This window comes from Mobula birostris, chromosome X (genome assembly GCF_030028105.1).
Source record: "Mobula birostris isolate sMobBir1 chromosome X, sMobBir1.hap1, whole genome shotgun sequence".
Taxonomy (NCBI): Eukaryota; Metazoa; Chordata; class Chondrichthyes; order Myliobatiformes; family Myliobatidae; genus Mobula; species Mobula birostris.
Window position 1 is genome coordinate 52,170,215 of NC_092402.1, and position 19,019 is coordinate 52,189,233.

General features: G+C 46.0%; 1 protein-coding gene across 1 annotated transcript in view; it reads left to right on the top strand.

The window, feature by feature from the left end:
* Positions 1–17,142: 17,142 nt before the first annotated feature.
* The window catches only part of mars1 (methionyl-tRNA synthetase 1), a 72,210-nt gene continuing 70,333 nt past the window's right edge, over positions 17,143–19,019 (top strand). Inside the window, exons 1-2 of the mRNA XM_072249784.1 lie at positions 17,143–17,372; positions 18,054–18,144. Coding sequence (XP_072105885.1) covers positions 17,252–17,372; positions 18,054–18,144 — 212 coding nt within the window. The 5' untranslated portion in view covers positions 17,143–17,251. The remainder of the gene's footprint in view (positions 17,373–18,053; positions 18,145–19,019) is intronic.

The window sequence follows — 19,019 nt, forward strand, 5'->3', positions numbered from 1 at the left end:
CCCATGACATTTTGTCTCTGGAATTTGCTGAGCCAAGTGCAGATTCAGTCAGTTTTCAAAGTTTATTAAGACTGGGCAGATCTTGGATGAAGGAAGACACAGTTTTAACAGGGATCCAGTTCAGCATGTAATCCTTGAGTAAATGATTAGACTGCAATATGGGGAGATCTAACAGTCTTGTTTATCAATTTGGAATAGTTTTGATTGTGGAAAGCCTGCTTGACGTACACAAACTGTTAACATGCTCAAACTAGCTTTGAGCGGAAATTAGTTAAGATCTTATCTACAAAATGTACTTCTGCAGGAGAGCAGATGAGAGACACACAGACGTGCTTACAGAAAATGAGAGACAGATAAAGGGAGGGATTGGAAGAGCGTGAAGGAGGGAAAGAGGCAGATTAAGAGAGAGAGGAAGTGACAGAAAGAAATAGAGAGAGACAGAGACAGAGAAGCAGGAAAGGGTGATCCAGGCACATACAAAGAGAGACAAATACAGACAGAGGAGGGAAGCAGAGAGAGACAGGGCGAGGGCGAGGGCGAGGGCGAGGGCGAGGGCGAGGGCGAGGGCGAGAGAGAGAGAGAGAGAGAGAGAGAGAGAGAGAGAGAGAGAGAGAGAGAGAGAGAGAGAGAGAGAGAGAGAGAGAGAGATAGATAGATAGATAGATAGATAGATAGATAGATAGATAGATAGATAGATACACTTTGGGATACAGCCAGAGTGAGGTACAGAGAGGGAGATTTGGAGAAGAGGAAGTGCAGAAAGGGGGGGGCAAGGGAGGGAGGGAAGGAGGAAGGGAGGGAGGGGGAGAGGGAGAGGGGGAGAGGGAGAGGGAGAGAGGGAGAGGGAGAGAGGGAGAGAGATTGATAATGATACAGACACAGAACAGAGATGGAGAGTGAGGATGAGGGACAGAGCCAAAGAAAAAATGGATAGAGACAATGAGAAACAAACAGAGGCAGAAAGAAAAACATAGCTAGAAAGAAACACAAAAACAGAGGCAAGAAAGGGCAGAGATCAAGAATGAAGAGAAGAAAGGTGAGGGGTGGAGAAAAACAGAGACATCAATGGGGTAGAAAGGGGGACGAGAGGGGGAGAGAGTGGAGGTGAGGGGGGGCAGCGAGAGGGGGGATGGAGAGCAGCAAGGGAGAAGGGAAAGAGGGGAGAGAGGGTTTGAAAGATGGGGAGGAGGGGATGAAGAGGGGGGGACAGGGGAGAGGGGGGAGAAAGGGGGAGAAAGATAAGGGAAAGAGGGTGAGAGAGCTGGGGAAGAGAGAGAAGGGGAGAGAGAGGGGAGAGGGGGGAGAGAGAGGGGAAGAGAGAGGAGGTGAGAGGGGGGAGAGAGTTGTGGGGGGAGTGGGAAAGAGTGAGCCAGAGAAGGAAGTGTGGTAAAGAGGGAGAGGAGGAGAAAGGAGTGGGGAGATGCATGGGAATTCCCTTCTCCATCGTCTATCGGTCAGGAGAGTGATGGAACACTCCCCACTTGCCTGGGTGGAGTTAGTCCATGTACTCCACATCCACCACATTACCTCTCCATCGTCTATCGGTCAGGAGTGTGATGGAACACTCCCCACTTGCCTGGGTGGAGTTAGTCCATGTACTCCACATCCACCACATTACCTCTCCAGTGTCTACAGAGTCAGGAGTGTGAGGGAACACTTCCCACTTGCCTGGGACAAGTTCAGCTCCAACAACTCTTGAGAAGCTCAGCCCTACCTGGGAAAAGGCAGACTGCTTGTTTGGCGCCCTGTGCCACTTCCCCACTAAACACCCCCTCTCTCAATCACTGTCACTGAGTGACTGCTGTGTGCAATGTCTACAAAACCCACTCTGCTTACTAGGATGGCCTATTTTGACAGCGCCTCCCAAACCCCACACAGGAGAACGGCGGCAGCGGACGCAGAGAAGCACCACCACAGGTTCTCCTTTCACACCATCCCGACTGGGAAATACATCCTCTTCCTAAATCCCAGGAATTCCCTCCCCAATAATGTTGTGGGAGCTCTTTAACCACACAGACAACTCAAGGAGAGATGAGTTATGGACAATCAACATCCCATGTTCAAAGGAGTGAAATAAAGAGGTCACTGTGAATGCTGTAGGACATGGGCGACGTCACCGTCTTCTCCTCTCTGTCTGGGGCTCATCAAAACACGTGCGGCCAGACTGAATATTCATTCAGTCAACATGTCTCCCTTCCTCCCCGACCCCCTCTGCATGCCCAAACCATAGAGAGGGTGGAGGAGGGGGAAAGGGACAAGCTGTTGGGATGGCTAGAGGTGGGTGTGGCAGAACTGGGTGCTGTGCTTCATTAGGAGTTTGACTTCATTAAATGTACTTCATTAAATTTTTCTAACAAGTTTTTATAGATGTACTGTGGAGAGGATTCTGACTGACTACATCACAGCCTTGTATGGAGGTGCTAATGCACAGGATCACAGAATCTGCAAAGGGTTGTCGACTCAGCCAGCTTCATCACCACCCTCCCCACCATCTAGGAAATCTTCAAGAGGTGGTATCCTTAACTAAGACTCTCACCAGCTGGGACGTGCCCTCTTCTCATCACCACCATCAGAGAGGAGGCACAGGAGCCTGAAGACCCACACACAACGATTCAGCAACAGCTTCTTCTCCTTGCCATCAGATTCCTGAATGGACATTGAACCCATGAACAGCACTTCATTCATTCTTATTGTTGCACCATTTATCTGTGTAATTTATGGCAATTCATGAGTGTGCACTCTACAGCCACTGTAAAAGGACATATTTCACCTGTCTACATCAGTGATAAGAGTCTGATTCTGATAGCTGGGAATAACATGCCAGTAACTGATTGCTTTGTACTTATCTCAAAAGGTCACCTCACTCAGAGGCACTTGCACTCCAAGACACTATCTCTGGCAGATAATTATGAAACTAAAGATTGTTATCAGGCTAACTGAAGCATACTTTAACCACTTGACAGCCAACTGCACACTGCATTTGCCCAGGAACTACCTTCCTCCCCTCAGTGAATTGCACTTATCTCGCTCCACCCCTCACCCTTTACACAATCTCCTCTTCTCTCACCCTCAGTCCAAACACTGACTGTCCATTTCCAGATGCTGCCTGGCCTGCTGTCTTCCTCTAGAGATTTTGTGTTGCTCTGGTTTACACGTTAGTTGTATGGTTTTTCGGACTTCACCTACTTAGCCAAGCCTCCCCTTGCGCCTAATGGTTACAGAACACAGAACATTACAGCACAGGAACAGGCCATCATGCCAAGAGAAACTAAATCCCCTCTGTCTGTAAATAATCCATATTCCTCCATTCCCTGCCTCTTCATGTATCTACGTAATAGCCTCTTAAACATAGAACATTACAATCCAGGCCCTTCAGCCCACAGTGTTGTGCTGACCTTTTAACCTACTCTAAGCTCAACCTAACTCTTCGCCCCCAACACAGCCTTCCGTTTTTTTTCTATTATCAATGTGCCTATCTAAACATCAATTAAGTGCCTCTAATGTATCTGCCTCTACCACCACCCCTGCCAGGTGGTCCTCGCACCCACCACTCTGTGTTAAATACCTACCTCTGACATCCCCCCTACACTTAACTCTAGTCACCTTAAAATTATGCTTCCTTGCTTCCTTGTATTAGCATTTCCTGCCCTGGGAAAAAAAAAGACTCTGGCTGTTCATTTGATCTCTGCCTCTTATCATCTCTACATCTCTATCAAGTCATTTCTCATCCTCCTTCACTCCAAAGAGAAAAGCCCTCGCTCACTTAATCTATTCTCATAAGTCATGCTCTCTAGTCCAGACAGCACCCTGGTAAATGTACTCTTCACTCTCTCTAAAGCTTCCACATCCTTCCTATAATGAGATGAACACAAATGTGGTCTAACCCGAGTTTTATGGAGCTGCAACATTACCTCAAACTCTGTCTCCTAACGAAGGCCAACACACCATCACCTTATGAACGTGTGCAGTACCTTTGAGTGATCTCTGGACATGGACCCCAAGATCCCTCTGTTTCTACACACTGCTCAGAATCCCTCCAGTAACCCTGTATTCTGCCTTTGAGGTTGCCCTTCCAAAGTGAATCACTCACACTTTTCTGGGTGAACTTCATCTGCCACTTCTCAGCCCAGCTCTGAACCCTGTCGATGTCCTATTGTAATTCTTGACAACCCTCCACACTATCCACAAAACCAACAATCTTTGTGTCATCTGCAAACTTACTAACCCACACGTCCACTTCCTCATCCAAGTCATTTATAAAAATCACAAAGAGCAGGGTCCCAATATAGATCACTGTGGAGCACCACTGGCCACCAACCTCCAGGCAGAAAATGCTCCATCTACTACCACCCTCTCTGCCTTCTGTGGGCAAACCAATTCGGAATCCACACAGCCAAGTTTCCCTGGATTCCATGCCTCCTGACTTTCTGAATAAACCTACCACGGGAAACCTTATCAAGTGACTTACTAAAATCCGTATTCACCATATCCACTGTTCTACCTTCATCAATGTGCTTTGTCTTAGCCTCGAATTCGATCAGGCCTGTGAGGTACAAGCTGCTCCTCACAAAGCCATGCTGACTATCCCTAATCAGACTCTGCTCGTACATGCTCAATGCTTGTAAATTCTGTCTCCAAGGATCTTCTCCAATAATTTGCCCACCATTGAAGTAAGACTCACTGATCTATAGTTTCCAAGATTATCTCTACTCCCTTTCTTGAACAAAGGAATAACATTTGCATCAACAAAAGACAAGTAAGTCCTGCTTGTCCTGTTGAAGGGTCTCAGCCTGAAATGTTAACTGTACTCTTTTCCATAAATGCTGCCTGGCCTGCTGAGTTCCTCCAGCTTTTTGCGTGTGTTATGTTAATAACATTTGCATTCCTCCAATCATCTGGTACCAGATGAAATGTCCTAGACCAAAACAGTGACTCTTTATTCCTTTCCATAGATGTTGCCTGACCTGCTGAGTTCCTCCAGCTTTTTGCGTGTGGGTTTCCAGCATCTGCAGAATCTCATAGGTTTAATCATCTGGTACTAATCCTTTGGTCAGTGACGATGCGAAAATCATCGCCAAAGGTGCAGCAATCTCTTCCCTCACTTCCCATAGTAATGAGGGGTATATCTCATCCAGGTCTGGGGATTTTTCTATCGTAATGTTTTTCAAAGTTCTAGCACATCCTCTTTCTTAATAAGACCATAAGACAAAGGAGCAGAAGTAGGCCATTCAGCCCATCGAGTCTGCTCCGACATTTTATTATGAGCTGATCCATTCTCCCATTTAGTCCCACTCCCCCGCCTTCTCACCATAACCTTTGATGCCCTGGCTACTCAGATACCTATCAATCTCTGCCTTAAATACACCCAGTGACTTGGCCTCCACTGCTGCCCGTGGCAACAAATTCCATAGATTCACCACCCTCTGACTAAAAAAATTTCTTCGCATTTCTGTTCTGAAAGGGCGCCCTTCAATCCTTAAGTCATGCCCTCTCGTACTAGACTCCCCCATCATGGGAAACAACTTTGCCACATCCACTCTGTCCATGTCTTTTAACATTCGAAATGTTTCTATAAGGTCTCCCCTCATTCTTCTAAACTCCAAGGAATACAGTCCAAGAGCGGACAAGCGTTCCTCGTATGTTAACCCTCTCATTCCCGGAATCATTCTAGTGAATCTTCTCTGTAACCTCTCCAACATCAGCACATCCTTTCTTAAATAAGGAGACCAAAACTGCCCACAGTACTCCAAGTGAGGTCTCACCAGCACCTTATAGAGCCTCAACATCACATCCCTGCTCCTATACTCTATTCCTCTAGAAATGAATGCCAACATTGCATTCACCTTCTTCACTACTGACTCAACCTGGAGGTTAACTTTAAGGGAATCCTGTACGAGGACTCCCAAGTCCCATTGCATCTCAGAACTTTGAATTCTTTGTCCATTTAAATAATAGTCTGCCCGTTTATTTCTTCTGCCAAAGTGCATAACCATACACTTTCCAACATTGTACTTCATTTGCCACTTCTCTGCCCGTTCTTCCAATCTATCCAAGTCTCTCTGCAGACTCTCCGTTTCCTCAGCACTACCGGCCCCTCCACCTACCTTCGTATCGTCAGCAAACTTAGCCACAAAGCCATCTATTCCATAATCCAAATCGTTGATGTACAATGTAAAAAGAAGCGGCCCCAACACTGACCCCTGTGGAACACCACTGGTAACCAGCAGCCAACAAGAATAGGATCCCTTTATTCCCACTCTCTGTTTCCTGCCAATCAGCCAACGCTCTATCCACATATGTAACTTTCCCATAATTCCATGGGCTCTTATCTTGTTAAGTAGCCTCATATGTGGCACCTTGTCAAAGGCCTTCTGAAAATCCAAATATACAACATCCACTGCATCTCCCCTGTCTAGCCTACTTGTAATTTCCTCAAAAAATTGTAATAGGTTTGTCAGGCAGGATTTTCCTTCAAGGAATCCATGCTGAGTTCTGCCTTATCTTGTCATATGCCTCCAGGTACTCTGTAACCTCATCCTTGACGATCGACTCCAACAACTTCCCAACCACCGACGTCAAGCTAACAGGTCTATAATTTCCTTTTTGCTTCCTTGCCCCCTTCTTAAATAGCGGAGTGACATTTGCAATCTTCCAGTCCTCTGGAACCATGCCAGAATCTATCGACTTTTGAAAGATCATCGCTAATGCCTCCACAATCTCCACAGCTACTTCCTTCAGAACACGAGGGTGCATTCCATCTGGTCCAGGAGATTTATCTACCTTTAGCCTATTCAGCTTCCTGAGTACTTTCTCGGTCGTAATTGTGACTGCGCACACTTCTCTTCCCTGCCACCCTTGAGTGTCCGGTATACTGCTGATGTCTTCCTCAGTGAAGACTGATGCAAAATACTCGTTCAGTTCCTCTGCCATCTCCTTATCTCCCATTACAATTTCTCCAGCATCATTTTCTATCGGTCCTATATCTACTCTCACCTGTCTTTTACTCTTTATATACTTGAAAAAGCTTTTAGTATCCTCTTTGATATTATTTGCTAACTTCCTTTCATAGTTAATCTTTTCTCTCTTAATGACGTTCTTGGTTTCCTTTTGTAAGGTTTTAAAAACTTCCCAATCCTCTGTCTTCCCACTAATTTTTACTTCCTTGTATGCCCTCTCCTTTGCTTTAACTTTGGCTTTGACTTCTCTTGTCAACCACGGTTGCATCCTTTTTCCACTCGAAAATTTCTTCTTTTTTGGAATATACCTGTCTTGCACATTCCTCATTTCTCGCATAAACTCCAACCACTGCTGCTCTGCTGTCTTTCCTGTCAGTGTTCCTTATGCTGCATGCATTTAAGTACAACACCTTAAGACCAGTATTTGATACTTTTTGCTTTGATTTCACTGCAACTTTGTTGCACTGCAACTCATCCCAATGGCTACAATTTTGCCCCATCACCTGCCTGTCTTTCCTGACATCTTTACTGCTCACTATCTTAGATTTATTTCTGTTTTCCCCTTCCTCCGCTCTGTCATTCCGGTTCCCATCCCCCTGCCAAATTAGTTTAAACCCTCCCTAACAGCTCTATTAAACTTTCCTGCCAGGATATTGGTCCCCTTGGGGTTCAGGTGTAACCTGTCCTTTTTGAACAGGTCATACTTCCCCCAGAAGAGGACCCAATTATCCAAGAATCTGAAGCCCTGCCCCCCACACTAGTCTCACAGTGTACAGCAGGCTGATATGCTCAGATATGACAACATGATAATGTTGTCATGTCTGAGCATATCAGCCTGCTGTACACTGTCCTCACAGAAGTGAAGGTCCCTCTCACTGGTGAATACTGAAGCAAAATATTTATAAAGGGCTTCCCCTACCTCCTCCAATTCCAGGCATATGTTTCTATTCTATCCCTGATCGGTGCTAACCTCACTCTAGTCATCCTGTTGCCTTAGGGTTTTCCTTAATCCTAAATCTGTTCTTGAACCTACCCCAACCTATAATGTCCTCAGTCAAACATGTGAGGTATTCACAATATTTTTTTATCAACAAAATTACTTCCATTTGGGAGAGTATAGCTACAGATACTGGTACCCTCTTTAGGCAATCTTGTGAAAAAGACAACTATGTCAAAATTTTCAAGTATTTCTGATTCACACCTTGATAAGATTGTAACCAAGAGTAAACTGTCTACCTGTTGTTTCGAACCTGTCCCTACCAAACTTGTTAGGGCTCTTTTAATAATGCTTTCAATTCTGTGAGGGAAATTCATTGAAATTTGAGTTCTTCCAGATGTCTTTAAAACTGCGGCTGTCAACCCCCTACTTAAAAAGTCAAACCTTAATAGTGAGGTACTAGCTAACTACAGGCTGATATCAAATCTTCCCTTCCTGGGCAAGATTGTTGAGAAAGTTATTTTCAACCAACGCAATAACTTTCTGAATAAGAACAATATTCTGGATACGTTTCAATCAGGTTTTAGAGCAAACCACAGCATGGGGATGGTCCTTACCAAAATTGTGAGACACCTTAGGCTGAGCACTGATGCCGAGAGTCTCAGTTCAAATCCTTTTAGATCGACCAGAACATTCCCCTAGATCACCTTGAAAACTGATCTGGCTTCTCTAGTAGTGTCCTTAATTGGTTTCGTTCTTAGATCATAGAGATAAATTTTTTATCTGTCACTGTCTTCGAAGTGCTCACCCACTGAGAGATCTGTCACCTGACCAGATTCATTGCCTAGAACCAGATCCAATATGGCCTCTCCTCTAGTCACCTGTCAACATATTATGTCAGGAATCCTTTCTGGACACACCTAACAAATTTCACCTCATCTAAACCTTTTGCACTAAGGAGGGGTCAATCAATGTTAGGGCAGTTGAAGTCACCCATGACAAAAACCCTGTTTTTTTTGGTTTGGATTTTTCCAAAATCTGCTGCCTGATCTGTTCCTCAGTGTGTCTGCCACTATTGGGGCAGGGGAGAGTCTATAGAATATTCCCAATAGAGAAATCGCTCCCTGATCTGTTCCTCAGTGTCTCTGCAACTATTGGGGGGGGGGGGGTGTCTATAGAATAGTCCCAGTAGAGTGATTGCTCCCTTCCTGTTTCTGACTTCCACCCAGTGTCCCCGACAAGCAACGTCACTGCCCCACCTCTTTTACCTCCCATCCTGCCCCTTTTGAAACATCTAAACCATGGAACATCCAGAAGCCATTCCTGCCCGTCATGGCCAGAACATCATTGTTCCATGTAATAATTAAACCATACGATATAAGAGCAGAATTAGGGCTATTTGGCCCATCAAGACTACTCTATTATTTCATCATGGCTGATCCATTTTCCCTCTCAGCCCCAATCTCCTGCCTTCTCCCTGTATCACTTCATGCCCTGACTAATCAAGAATCTATCAAAATCTGCCCAATGACTTGGCCTCCACTGCCGCCCGTGGCAAAGAATTCCACAGATTCACCACTCTCTGGCTAAGAAATTCCTCCTCATTCCTCCTCCATCCATTCTAAAAGGACACCCCTCTATTCTGAGGCTGTGTCATCTGGTCTTAGATTCCCTCACCATAGGAAACATCCTCTCCACATCCAATCTATCAAGGCCGTTCACCATTCGATAGGTTTCAATGAGGTTGCCCCTCATTCTTCTGAATGCTAGTGAGCACAGGCCCAGATCCACCAAACGCTCCTCATATGATACGCCTTTCAATCCTGGAATCACTCCTTTGAAATCTCTCCAATGTCAGCACATCTTTTTAAGATAAGGGGCCTGAAACTGCTCACAGTTTTGCCAAGTGAGGTCTCACCAGTGCTTTATAAAGTCTTAGTATTACATCCTTGCTTTTATCCTCTCGTCATCTCGAAATGAGTGCTAAAATCGCCACCGACTCAACTTGCAAATCAACCTTTAGGGAATCCTGCATGAGGATTCCCAAGTCCCTTTGCACATCAAATTTTTGAATTTTCTCTGCACTTAGAAAATAGCCTACACTTTTTCTTCTTCTACCAAGTGCATGATTGTACACTTCCCGACACTGTATTCCATCTGCCATTTCTTGGCTCATTCTGCTAATCCGTCTAAGTCCTTCTGTGGCTTCTCTACTTCCTTACAACTACCTGCCTCTCCACCTATCTTTATACCATTCACAAACTTTGCCTCAAAGCCATCAGTTCCATCATCCAAATCATTGACATATAATGTAAAAAGCAGACCCAACTCAGACCCCTGTGGAACACCACTGGTCACCAGCAGCCAAACAGAAAAGGCTCCCTTTATTCCCACTCTTTGCCTCCTGTCAATCAGCCAACATTCTATCGATGCTAGAATCTTCCCTGTAATACCATGGGCTCTTAACTTGTTAAGCAGTCTCATGTGTGACGCCTTGTCAAAGGCCTTCTTTAAATTCAAGTACACAACATCAACCAATTCTCCTTTGTCTATCCTGCTTGTTATCTCTTCAAATAATTCCAACAAATTTGTCAGACAGGATTTTCCCTGAAGGAAACCATGCTGACTTTGTATTATCTTGTCCTGTATCACCAAGTTCTCCATCACCTCATCCTTAACAATTGACTCCAACATCTTCCCAACCACTGAGGTCAGACTAACTGGCCTATAATTTCCTTTCTTCTGCTTCTCTCTCTTCCTGAGGAGTGAAGTAACATTTCCAATGGTCCATTCCTCTGCAACTATGCCAGAAGGAATTGATTCTTGAAAGGTCGGACTAATGCCTCCACAGACTCTGCAGCCACCACTCTCAGAGCCTTGGGGTGTGGACCATCTGGTCCAGGTGATTTACCTACTTTCAGACCTTTCAGTTTCCCAAGCAACTTCTCCCCAGTAATGGCAACTTCACTCACTTTTACCCCTGACACACTCGAACTTCCAGCATATTGCTAGTGTCTTCCACAGTGAAGACTGATGCAAAGTACTTATTCAGTTTGACCGCCATCTCCTTGTCCTTCATTACTACCTCTCCAGCATCATTTTCTAGCGGTCCGATATCCACTCTTGCCTCTCTTTTACACTTTATGTATCTGAAGAAACTTTTGGTATCCTCTTTAATATTATTGGCCAACTTACCTTCGTATTCCATCTTTTCCTTCTTTATGACTTTTTTAGTTTCTTTCTGTTGGTATTTAAAAGCTTCCCAATCCTCTAACTTCCTACTAACTTTTGTTCTCTATTTGGCTCTAATTCTCTATATGCCCTCTATTTGGCTCTTATGTTGGTTTTGACTTCTCGTCAGCCACGGTTGCGTCATCCTGCCTTTCGAATACTTCTTCTTTGGGATGTATATACCCTGCACCTTCCGAACTGCTCCCAGAAATTCCAGCCATTGTTGTTTTGCCATCACCCCTGTTAGTGTTCCCTTCCAATCAGCTTTGGCCAGCTCCTCTTTCATGCCTCTCTAATTCCTTTTACTCCACTGTAATGCTGATACATCCGACTTTAGCTTCTCGTCAAATTGCAGGGTGAATTCTATCATATTATGATCACTTACCCCAAAGTGTTCCTTTACCTTATGTTCTCTGATCAATTCTGGTTCATTGCACAACACCCAATCCAGAATAGCTGATCCCCTAGTAGGCTCAACCACAAACTGCTCTAAAAAACCATTTTACAAATTCAGCCACTTGGGATTCAGCACCAACCTGATTTTCCAAATCTACCTGCATATTGAAACTCCCATAACTAATGACCAATTCTCTAAGTTCATCATCCTTGTTCCTGATACTTTTTGCATTAAAATAGACACACTCTAAACCCATCTCACTGACTGCAAATTTGCCTTACCGACTGCCTGTTCTTCCTTATAGTCTCTCTGCCTGTTCACCAACTGCCCCACTCTCTGACCTATCACTCTGGTTCCCATCCCCCTGCCAAACTAGTTTAAACCCTCACCAACAGCTCTAGCAAATCTGCCTGCAAGGCTATTGGTCCCCTTCAAGTTCAGGTTTAACTGTCCTTTTTTGTACAGGTCATACCTTCCCCAGAAGAGATTCCAACTCACCAGAAATCCGAAACCCTGTCCCTGCACCAATTCCTCAGCCACACATTCACCTGCCAAATCATCCTTTTCTTACCCTCAATGTGCAAGGTGCAGGCAGCAATTCAGTGATTACTAACATGGAGGTCCTGCTTTTCAGCTTCCTATCTAGCTCCCTATATTCTCTCTTCAGGACCTCATCCCTTTTCCTACCTATATTGTTGGTACCATAGTTGATACCATAGTTGGTACCATGTTGTTGTTGACCTCTCCCTCTTTAGGATGCTGTTGACCCTAACGGAGACATCCCTGACCTGGGCACCTGTGAGGCAACATCCCATCCGGGTGTCTCTGTCACGTCTACAGAACCTGTTTTCTGCTCCTCTAGTTATGGAATCACCGATAGATAGAGTGGATAGCCAGCACCTCTTCCCCAGGGCACCACTGCTCAATACAAGAGGACATGGCTTTAAGGTAAGGGGTGGGAAGTTCAAGGGGGATATTAGAGGAAGGTTTTTTACTCAGAGAGTGGTTGGTGTGTGGAATGCACTGCCTGAGTCAGTGGTGGAGGCAGATACACTAGTGACGTTTAAGAGACTACTAGACAGGTATATGGAGGAATTTAAGGTGGGGGCTTATAGGGGAGGCAGGGTTTAAGGGTCGGCACAACATTGTAGGCCGAAGGGCCTGTACTGTGCTGTACTATTCTATGTTCTATGTTCTATGAAATGTTGCTATTGTGTGTCTCCACCACCATCCTTGTCAGCGTATTCCAGGTATCTACAACTCCCTATGTAACACATCTCCTTTAAACCCCCACCCCCTCAGTTATCCCCTCTAGTATTTGACAGTTCCACATTGGGATAAAAGATTTGTGTATCACCAGGCTCTCTCTTCAACTCAGATCAAGGACAGATTCCTTTTTGTTATAAAACTATTGAACCGTCCCCAGGACATTAAAATGGACTCTTAACATGTCAGAATTCCGGTTTTTTCCCCACGTTCCAATGTTAATCATCGTTGTGAATCACTTCCCACAGCGTGTGTGGATGAAGGGTAGAATAATGGGGCTGTCGTTGGGAACGTGAAGAGAAAAAGTTGAAGGGCTACAGAGGACATTAAGGGAAGAAAATGAGAACGCTCAGCTAGCAGCTAGTATGGCGAGAATGGGTAGAACGCTCAGTTCCGCCCTCGCACCCCATTGGTTGGCTCAGATCCAGCCAGCCAGTCGTACACCCGATTACCCTTTGGTCCCACCATAGCTTCGACTCCATTGATGCGAATGGCCGTCAATCACGTCGGCTCCGCTGACAGTTCAACTTCCGCTGAGGGATAGACACCGCCAATTCAACGTGCTGACGGCTCAAAGGAGCGGCGGGGCATTATTAATATTATTGTTTGTCTCACGTTTGTCCGGGAATATTGAGACAAACGTGCGGTTGGAGAAAAATAAAAAAGAAACAACACCTTTCATCTGTCCACCCCGCTGGCCTAATAGCTCCGACGTGCACTATGTCACTCGGCGGCAAGCGTCCTAAAGAAGACGGGCTAAATCACGTAATCCGTCCTGGTGAAGCAGCCGCGTCCTATTAAAAGTAAATTTATTATTAAATGACGTGTATGTCCTCATATAATACCTTGAGAATCGTTTTCTTGTAGGTATTTAGAGGAAAATAAAGAAATACAATAGAATTTATGAAAAACTATAAATAACAATATATATGTAAACTATAAATAATAATTTGTTGTTTTTATTGTTAAAAAGGTGCTCGCACCCAACGATTCAGTATCAACGTCTTCCCCTCTGCCATCAGAGGGGAACGGCCATAAACTAACTTATTACTTTTGCACTATTTATTCATTTTGTAATTTATAGTAATTGTACGGTCTTTACTGCTGCCCCAAAACTTCAGGTTCTCCAAGTTAGTGATAATAAACCTGATTTCTGATTACAACCTACACTGGAGATCAAGTCTGCGATCGATCGCATTGTCTGCAGCGAGATGATGTATCGTTGTAGTTCCAATTCATTGAACACCCACCCCGTACCAGGAGCAGAAAATGGACTCCAACTGGCGTTATGCATTGGTGATCCAGCCAACCAGCAAAGTCTGTCCGTCCACATGTGAATGACGCAGTCCCTCCTGGGAGATGTAGTCCAAATGCCCATTGAACTCGGACATCAAGAACAAAATCGGACTACAATTCCCAACGTTGGATTGAGGGCACAAGCCAAATTATTCAGCTACTTCTTGTAAAGTTTAATGGTGGTTGGCAAATCAACATGACCGTCATCTGCTGAGTTGTAGTGTGGAGAGCACAGAGACGGGAAGTATACCCATTAAATACCACCCCCCATCGCAAATAATATCAAAAAGTCTAATGCTCTTCAGAAACTCAAACGTGCTCTTTTATACATTACAATGCCAGTGATACAGTAACAAACTTTCCATCTCGAACTGTGTCTGTCGCAAAGATCTCAATGTAGCCATTAGGTGTTTCCTTTGCATCTCATAGGAACTGCGTTCAAACAATACATGCTGCTCTGTTTCTTGACAAATGTACAGTCGGGGCGCCTAGCGCGACCCGAGTAGCAGCAATACTCTCAATGGATACGATTAAATATTCCCGTTTCAGCCTGATACAGCTAAAAAGCACAACTGCTTCCAAGGTCAGTACAGTCAACAAAGATGTCTTAATGCGTTAAAAACGAACTATCGCTCCTTAAAACCGACGGAAACAACACCGATTGTGGTCGGAAGCGCCCACGGAGGAAGCGCGAATGTAGATCGGGGTTAACAAGTGCGTTTAAGGAAACGGGGTTTTAAACTCCCTATACCGACTATCTTGCTGGTGAATGTGCAGTCCCTGGTGAATAAAATCGATGATCTCAGGGCTGGGGTGCTGAATCAGAGGGTCATTAGGACTGCGTGTGTCCTTTGTTTCACGGAATCCTGGTTAACCCCGTCTGTACCAGATGCAGCGATTCAGATCGAGGGGTTTTTTATACACTTTCAGGATAGGTCTATAGAGTTTCTCAAAAGCAGAGGTGGAGGGGTATGCCTCATGATCAACTCCTCTTGGTGCACAAATATATCAGTGCTGTCCCAATTCTGCTCACCAGACCTGGAATATCTAGCAGTAAAGTGCCATCCTTTTTACCTACCACGGGGGTTCTCTGGGGTCATTCTGGTAGCAGTTTACATTCCATCTCAGGCCAATGGCAATCAGGCTTTAGATGATCTGAGCAATGGGATCAACATGCACGAAAGAGCGCATCCTAACGCCTTCACCATCGTTTTGGGGGATTTCAACCAGGCCAGACTGAAAAAATCACTAAGCAAATACCATCAACACTTGCAATACCAGAGGAAACAACACACTGGACCATTGCTACACCACCATCAAGAATCCCTACCATGCTAATCCGCGCCCTCACTTCGGGAAGTCTGATCACCTGGCTGTACTTCTACTCCCTGAGTATAGGCAGAGACTGAAGACTGCAGCACCAGTAGTGAGGACCAAGGTTTGGACAAGGGAAGCACAGGAGCGCCTACAGGACTGCTCTGAATCGGTGGACTGGACTGTATTCAGGGATTCATCGTTGAACCTGGATGAGTATGCTGCAGTTGTTACGGACTTCACTAAAACCTGTGTGGATGAGTGTGTGACTACAAAAACTTACTGTACAGTCCCAAACCAAAAGCAGTGGGTGAACCAGGAGGTACGTCATCTGCTGAAAGCTAGATCTGTGGCATTCAAGTCTGGCGATCCAGGCCTGTACCAGAAAACCAGGTATGATTTGCAAAGGGCTATTTCAAGAGCAAAGAGACAATTTCAAATGAGGTTGGAGACAACATCAGATGTACGACAACTCTGGCAGGGTTTGCAAGACATAACTTCCTACAAAGCGAAACCCAACAGCATGAATGGCAGCGATGCTTCACTACTGTAAACATGTGCCAACCAACTAGCGGGAGTATTCAAGGACATTTTCAACCTCTCACTGCTATGAGTGGAAGTTCCCAATTGCTTCAAAAAGGCAACAATTATACCAGCGCCTAAGAAGAATAATGGGAGCTGCCTTAATGAACCGAGACTTAACACCGAGTCTATGGTCATTCTCCCTTTATGAAATCCAGATTAGTCTACACTGGTCTTGCTACCGTTCCACTATTTTCCACAAAATAAGAAAGCCTTGCTATAACCATTCATTTCACTATCTTACATACATGTGAAGTTAGCGAAACAAGTCTATAACGGAAGGATTTGGTTGATCCTTACCAGATTTCAATTTAGGGATAGCAATGCTAATTTCCAGGAAGCAGGAAGTTACCCTTCAATTTTAGTAAAAAGTTCCAAAACCAACATACGCTTCCAATCCGATAACTGTGTAAACATATTATAACAAATGACTCTAGCCAACTGACAAAAGCGGTCCACGCGTTACGGCAGTCAAGGCTGCACGGTGTGCCAGGAAATGTCATTCGCAAATCCATTAATTCCCAGCACTTGGAGGACAACTTCTAGCGTACATTGTGGGATCAGCCAGTCTGTCTGTGAGGAATAGGGTGTTCACCCTGTGCTGTTCAGCGTCCATGACCGGGTGCGACTTGCGGGAACAACCATGCAGCCAAACCAGTTCTTGTGTCAGCCGGGCCACAGTGCATGCTGGGAGATGTAGTCCGACCATTAATAACCCCCCCGAACCCCCCGAACCCCCCGCACCCACCGCACCAGCATCATCAACGGCAATTAGACTAAAACCCCCGTTTAGGGGAATCGACTAATCAGCAAACCGGTCCGCAGGTGACGGATGATCGGGCTTTGCCGGGAAAGATAATTCACTTTCCTTTTGACTCCCAGCTCCGGGGTTGTACTGCAATCGTCGGCATGTATAGCGGAGACCGAACAGCAGACTTTGTCCGCATTAGGGCCGCAGTGCCTGCTGGGAGATGGAGTCCATACGCTTATTAACTCTCAAAACACTAAGTACAGTAGGACTACATTTTCCCAGTGTGCATTCGGTATCTGCCAACTAGGGGAGCCGGTTTGCGTATGACGAACGCCCGCTGTGCCTGCTGTGAGATGTAGTCTTAATTTTCAATAACTCTGAGCGCTAGGAGTGGAACCAAACTACAATTCCCGATCTCCCTCGGCGGAGAAGTGGGGGCCGCCCGAACCCGCATCGCGTGGCTTAGCTGCGGGAGCTGTCCGCTTGCATCAGCCGTTGTAGATCGCCTTCTAGCCGCAGTCATGGTTTCACCTATGGCCGTTAAGCTATTCCTCAGTCCCGGGGTCCCCGGCAACTTGAAGGTGGTGGCTACTGTGGAGTTGACAGGGGTCCAGCTCGATCAGCAGCAAATCTGCCCGAACGGTGTGGATGGGATGAGAAGGGGAAGGGTGGAGGTGGGTGGGAGGAGTGTGGGGTAAGGGAGCTGTGCAAGCGGGAGGTTCTAATGAGGGGAGTATGGTAAAGGGGATGTGGTGTTGGGAGGTGAGGGTGTTGGTGAAGGGGAAGGGTTAAGAGGAGAAGGTGGTGTGGTGAGAGGGGTGTGGGAATATGTGATGGGGTGGGTGGGAATGGGGAAACGAGTGGCGAGAGGGAGGTGGGGAGAAAGGTGATTTGGAATAGTGGTGAAGGAGGGAAGGTTGGAATGGGAGGGAGAAGAGTTGGAAGGGTGGAGGGGACTGGGGCAAGTGGTGACAGTAGATAAGTTGGAGGGACAGAGAGAAGAGTGGGGCAGGTTGGAGGTGGGAGGTTAATGGGGAGAGGGGAGGGTGGGGGCAGACAAGGGGATAGAGGCAGGAGAGGTGATTGGGGCAGAAGGCAGACAGGAATGAGGAAATGGCTGGGGTGGAAAGGAAGGGAGATGAGAGAAGGCAATTTTGGTGAAAAGTCAGCTGAAGGCACAGGAACCCTCCGGTGTGCCTTTTGTCTTGTAGTAGATCCTGCCCAGGGGAGCAGAGGGGCCCCAGTGTTGGAGCAAGGTTAGCCTAGAGGAGGGGGATGCAGTACTCTCACGGAACCACTGACTCTCTCCTTGTCTCCCTCCAGAGCGTGTGGTGCCTTACCTGTCACAGCCCCGACATCCTGCCCTACAGCTCCCAACCGGAGACTTCATATTCTCCGGCAACGCCATTTGTCAGTGAGTATAAAGTGGAGAGGGTTGGGTTTGTCTCACTCTCGATTGGAAGGAACATTTCCAGGTGTGAGGAGCTTCCCTCCTCAACACTGCTCCCGTCTTGTGTCCCATTTCCGCGGGTGCCCTGCCCTCGAATCTGTGTTCAGTTCTGGTCACCCTGCCGTGGGAAAGGTGTTGTTAGACAGTGGAAGTCTACAAGAATGTTATAAACACAGATGCTGAAAATCCAGAGTAACACACACGAAATGCTGGAGGAACTCAGCAGGTTAGGCAGCATCTATGGAGATGAATAAACAGTTGACACTTTGGGCTGGGACCCTTTGTCAGGACTGGAAAGGAAGGGAGCAGAAGCCAGCATAAGAAAGTGGGAGTAGGGAAAGGAATTCAAGCTGGCAGGTGATGCGTGTTATCTCAAGCTCCATCACGCTGAGCACTGGGTGACTGGGTGCCTCCCCAGGGCTGTGTGCTCAGTCCGCTGCTGACTCATGACTGCACTGCCAGATCCAGCTCAAAGCACATCAAGTTCACTGATGGTACAACGGTGGTTGGCCTCATCTGCAACAATGGTGTATCGGTGTGCTGAGAGGCTTATCAAATGGTGCAAGAACGACAACCTAAATCTCAACATGGACAAGATAAAAGAGGTGATTGTTGATTTCAAGAAGACACAGGTTAACCACTCTATTGCACATCAATACTGCTGTGGGGAGAGTGAAGAGAAAGTTCATTGGTGTGAGCATAACAGATGATCCAACCTGGACCCAGAACACCTCACTAGCCAAGAAGGCTCAGCATCGTCTACATCTACTGAGGAGATTGAGGTGTGCAAGGCTCCCCACCCCTATTTGAGTAACTCTGTAGAAACTATCCAGCATGTC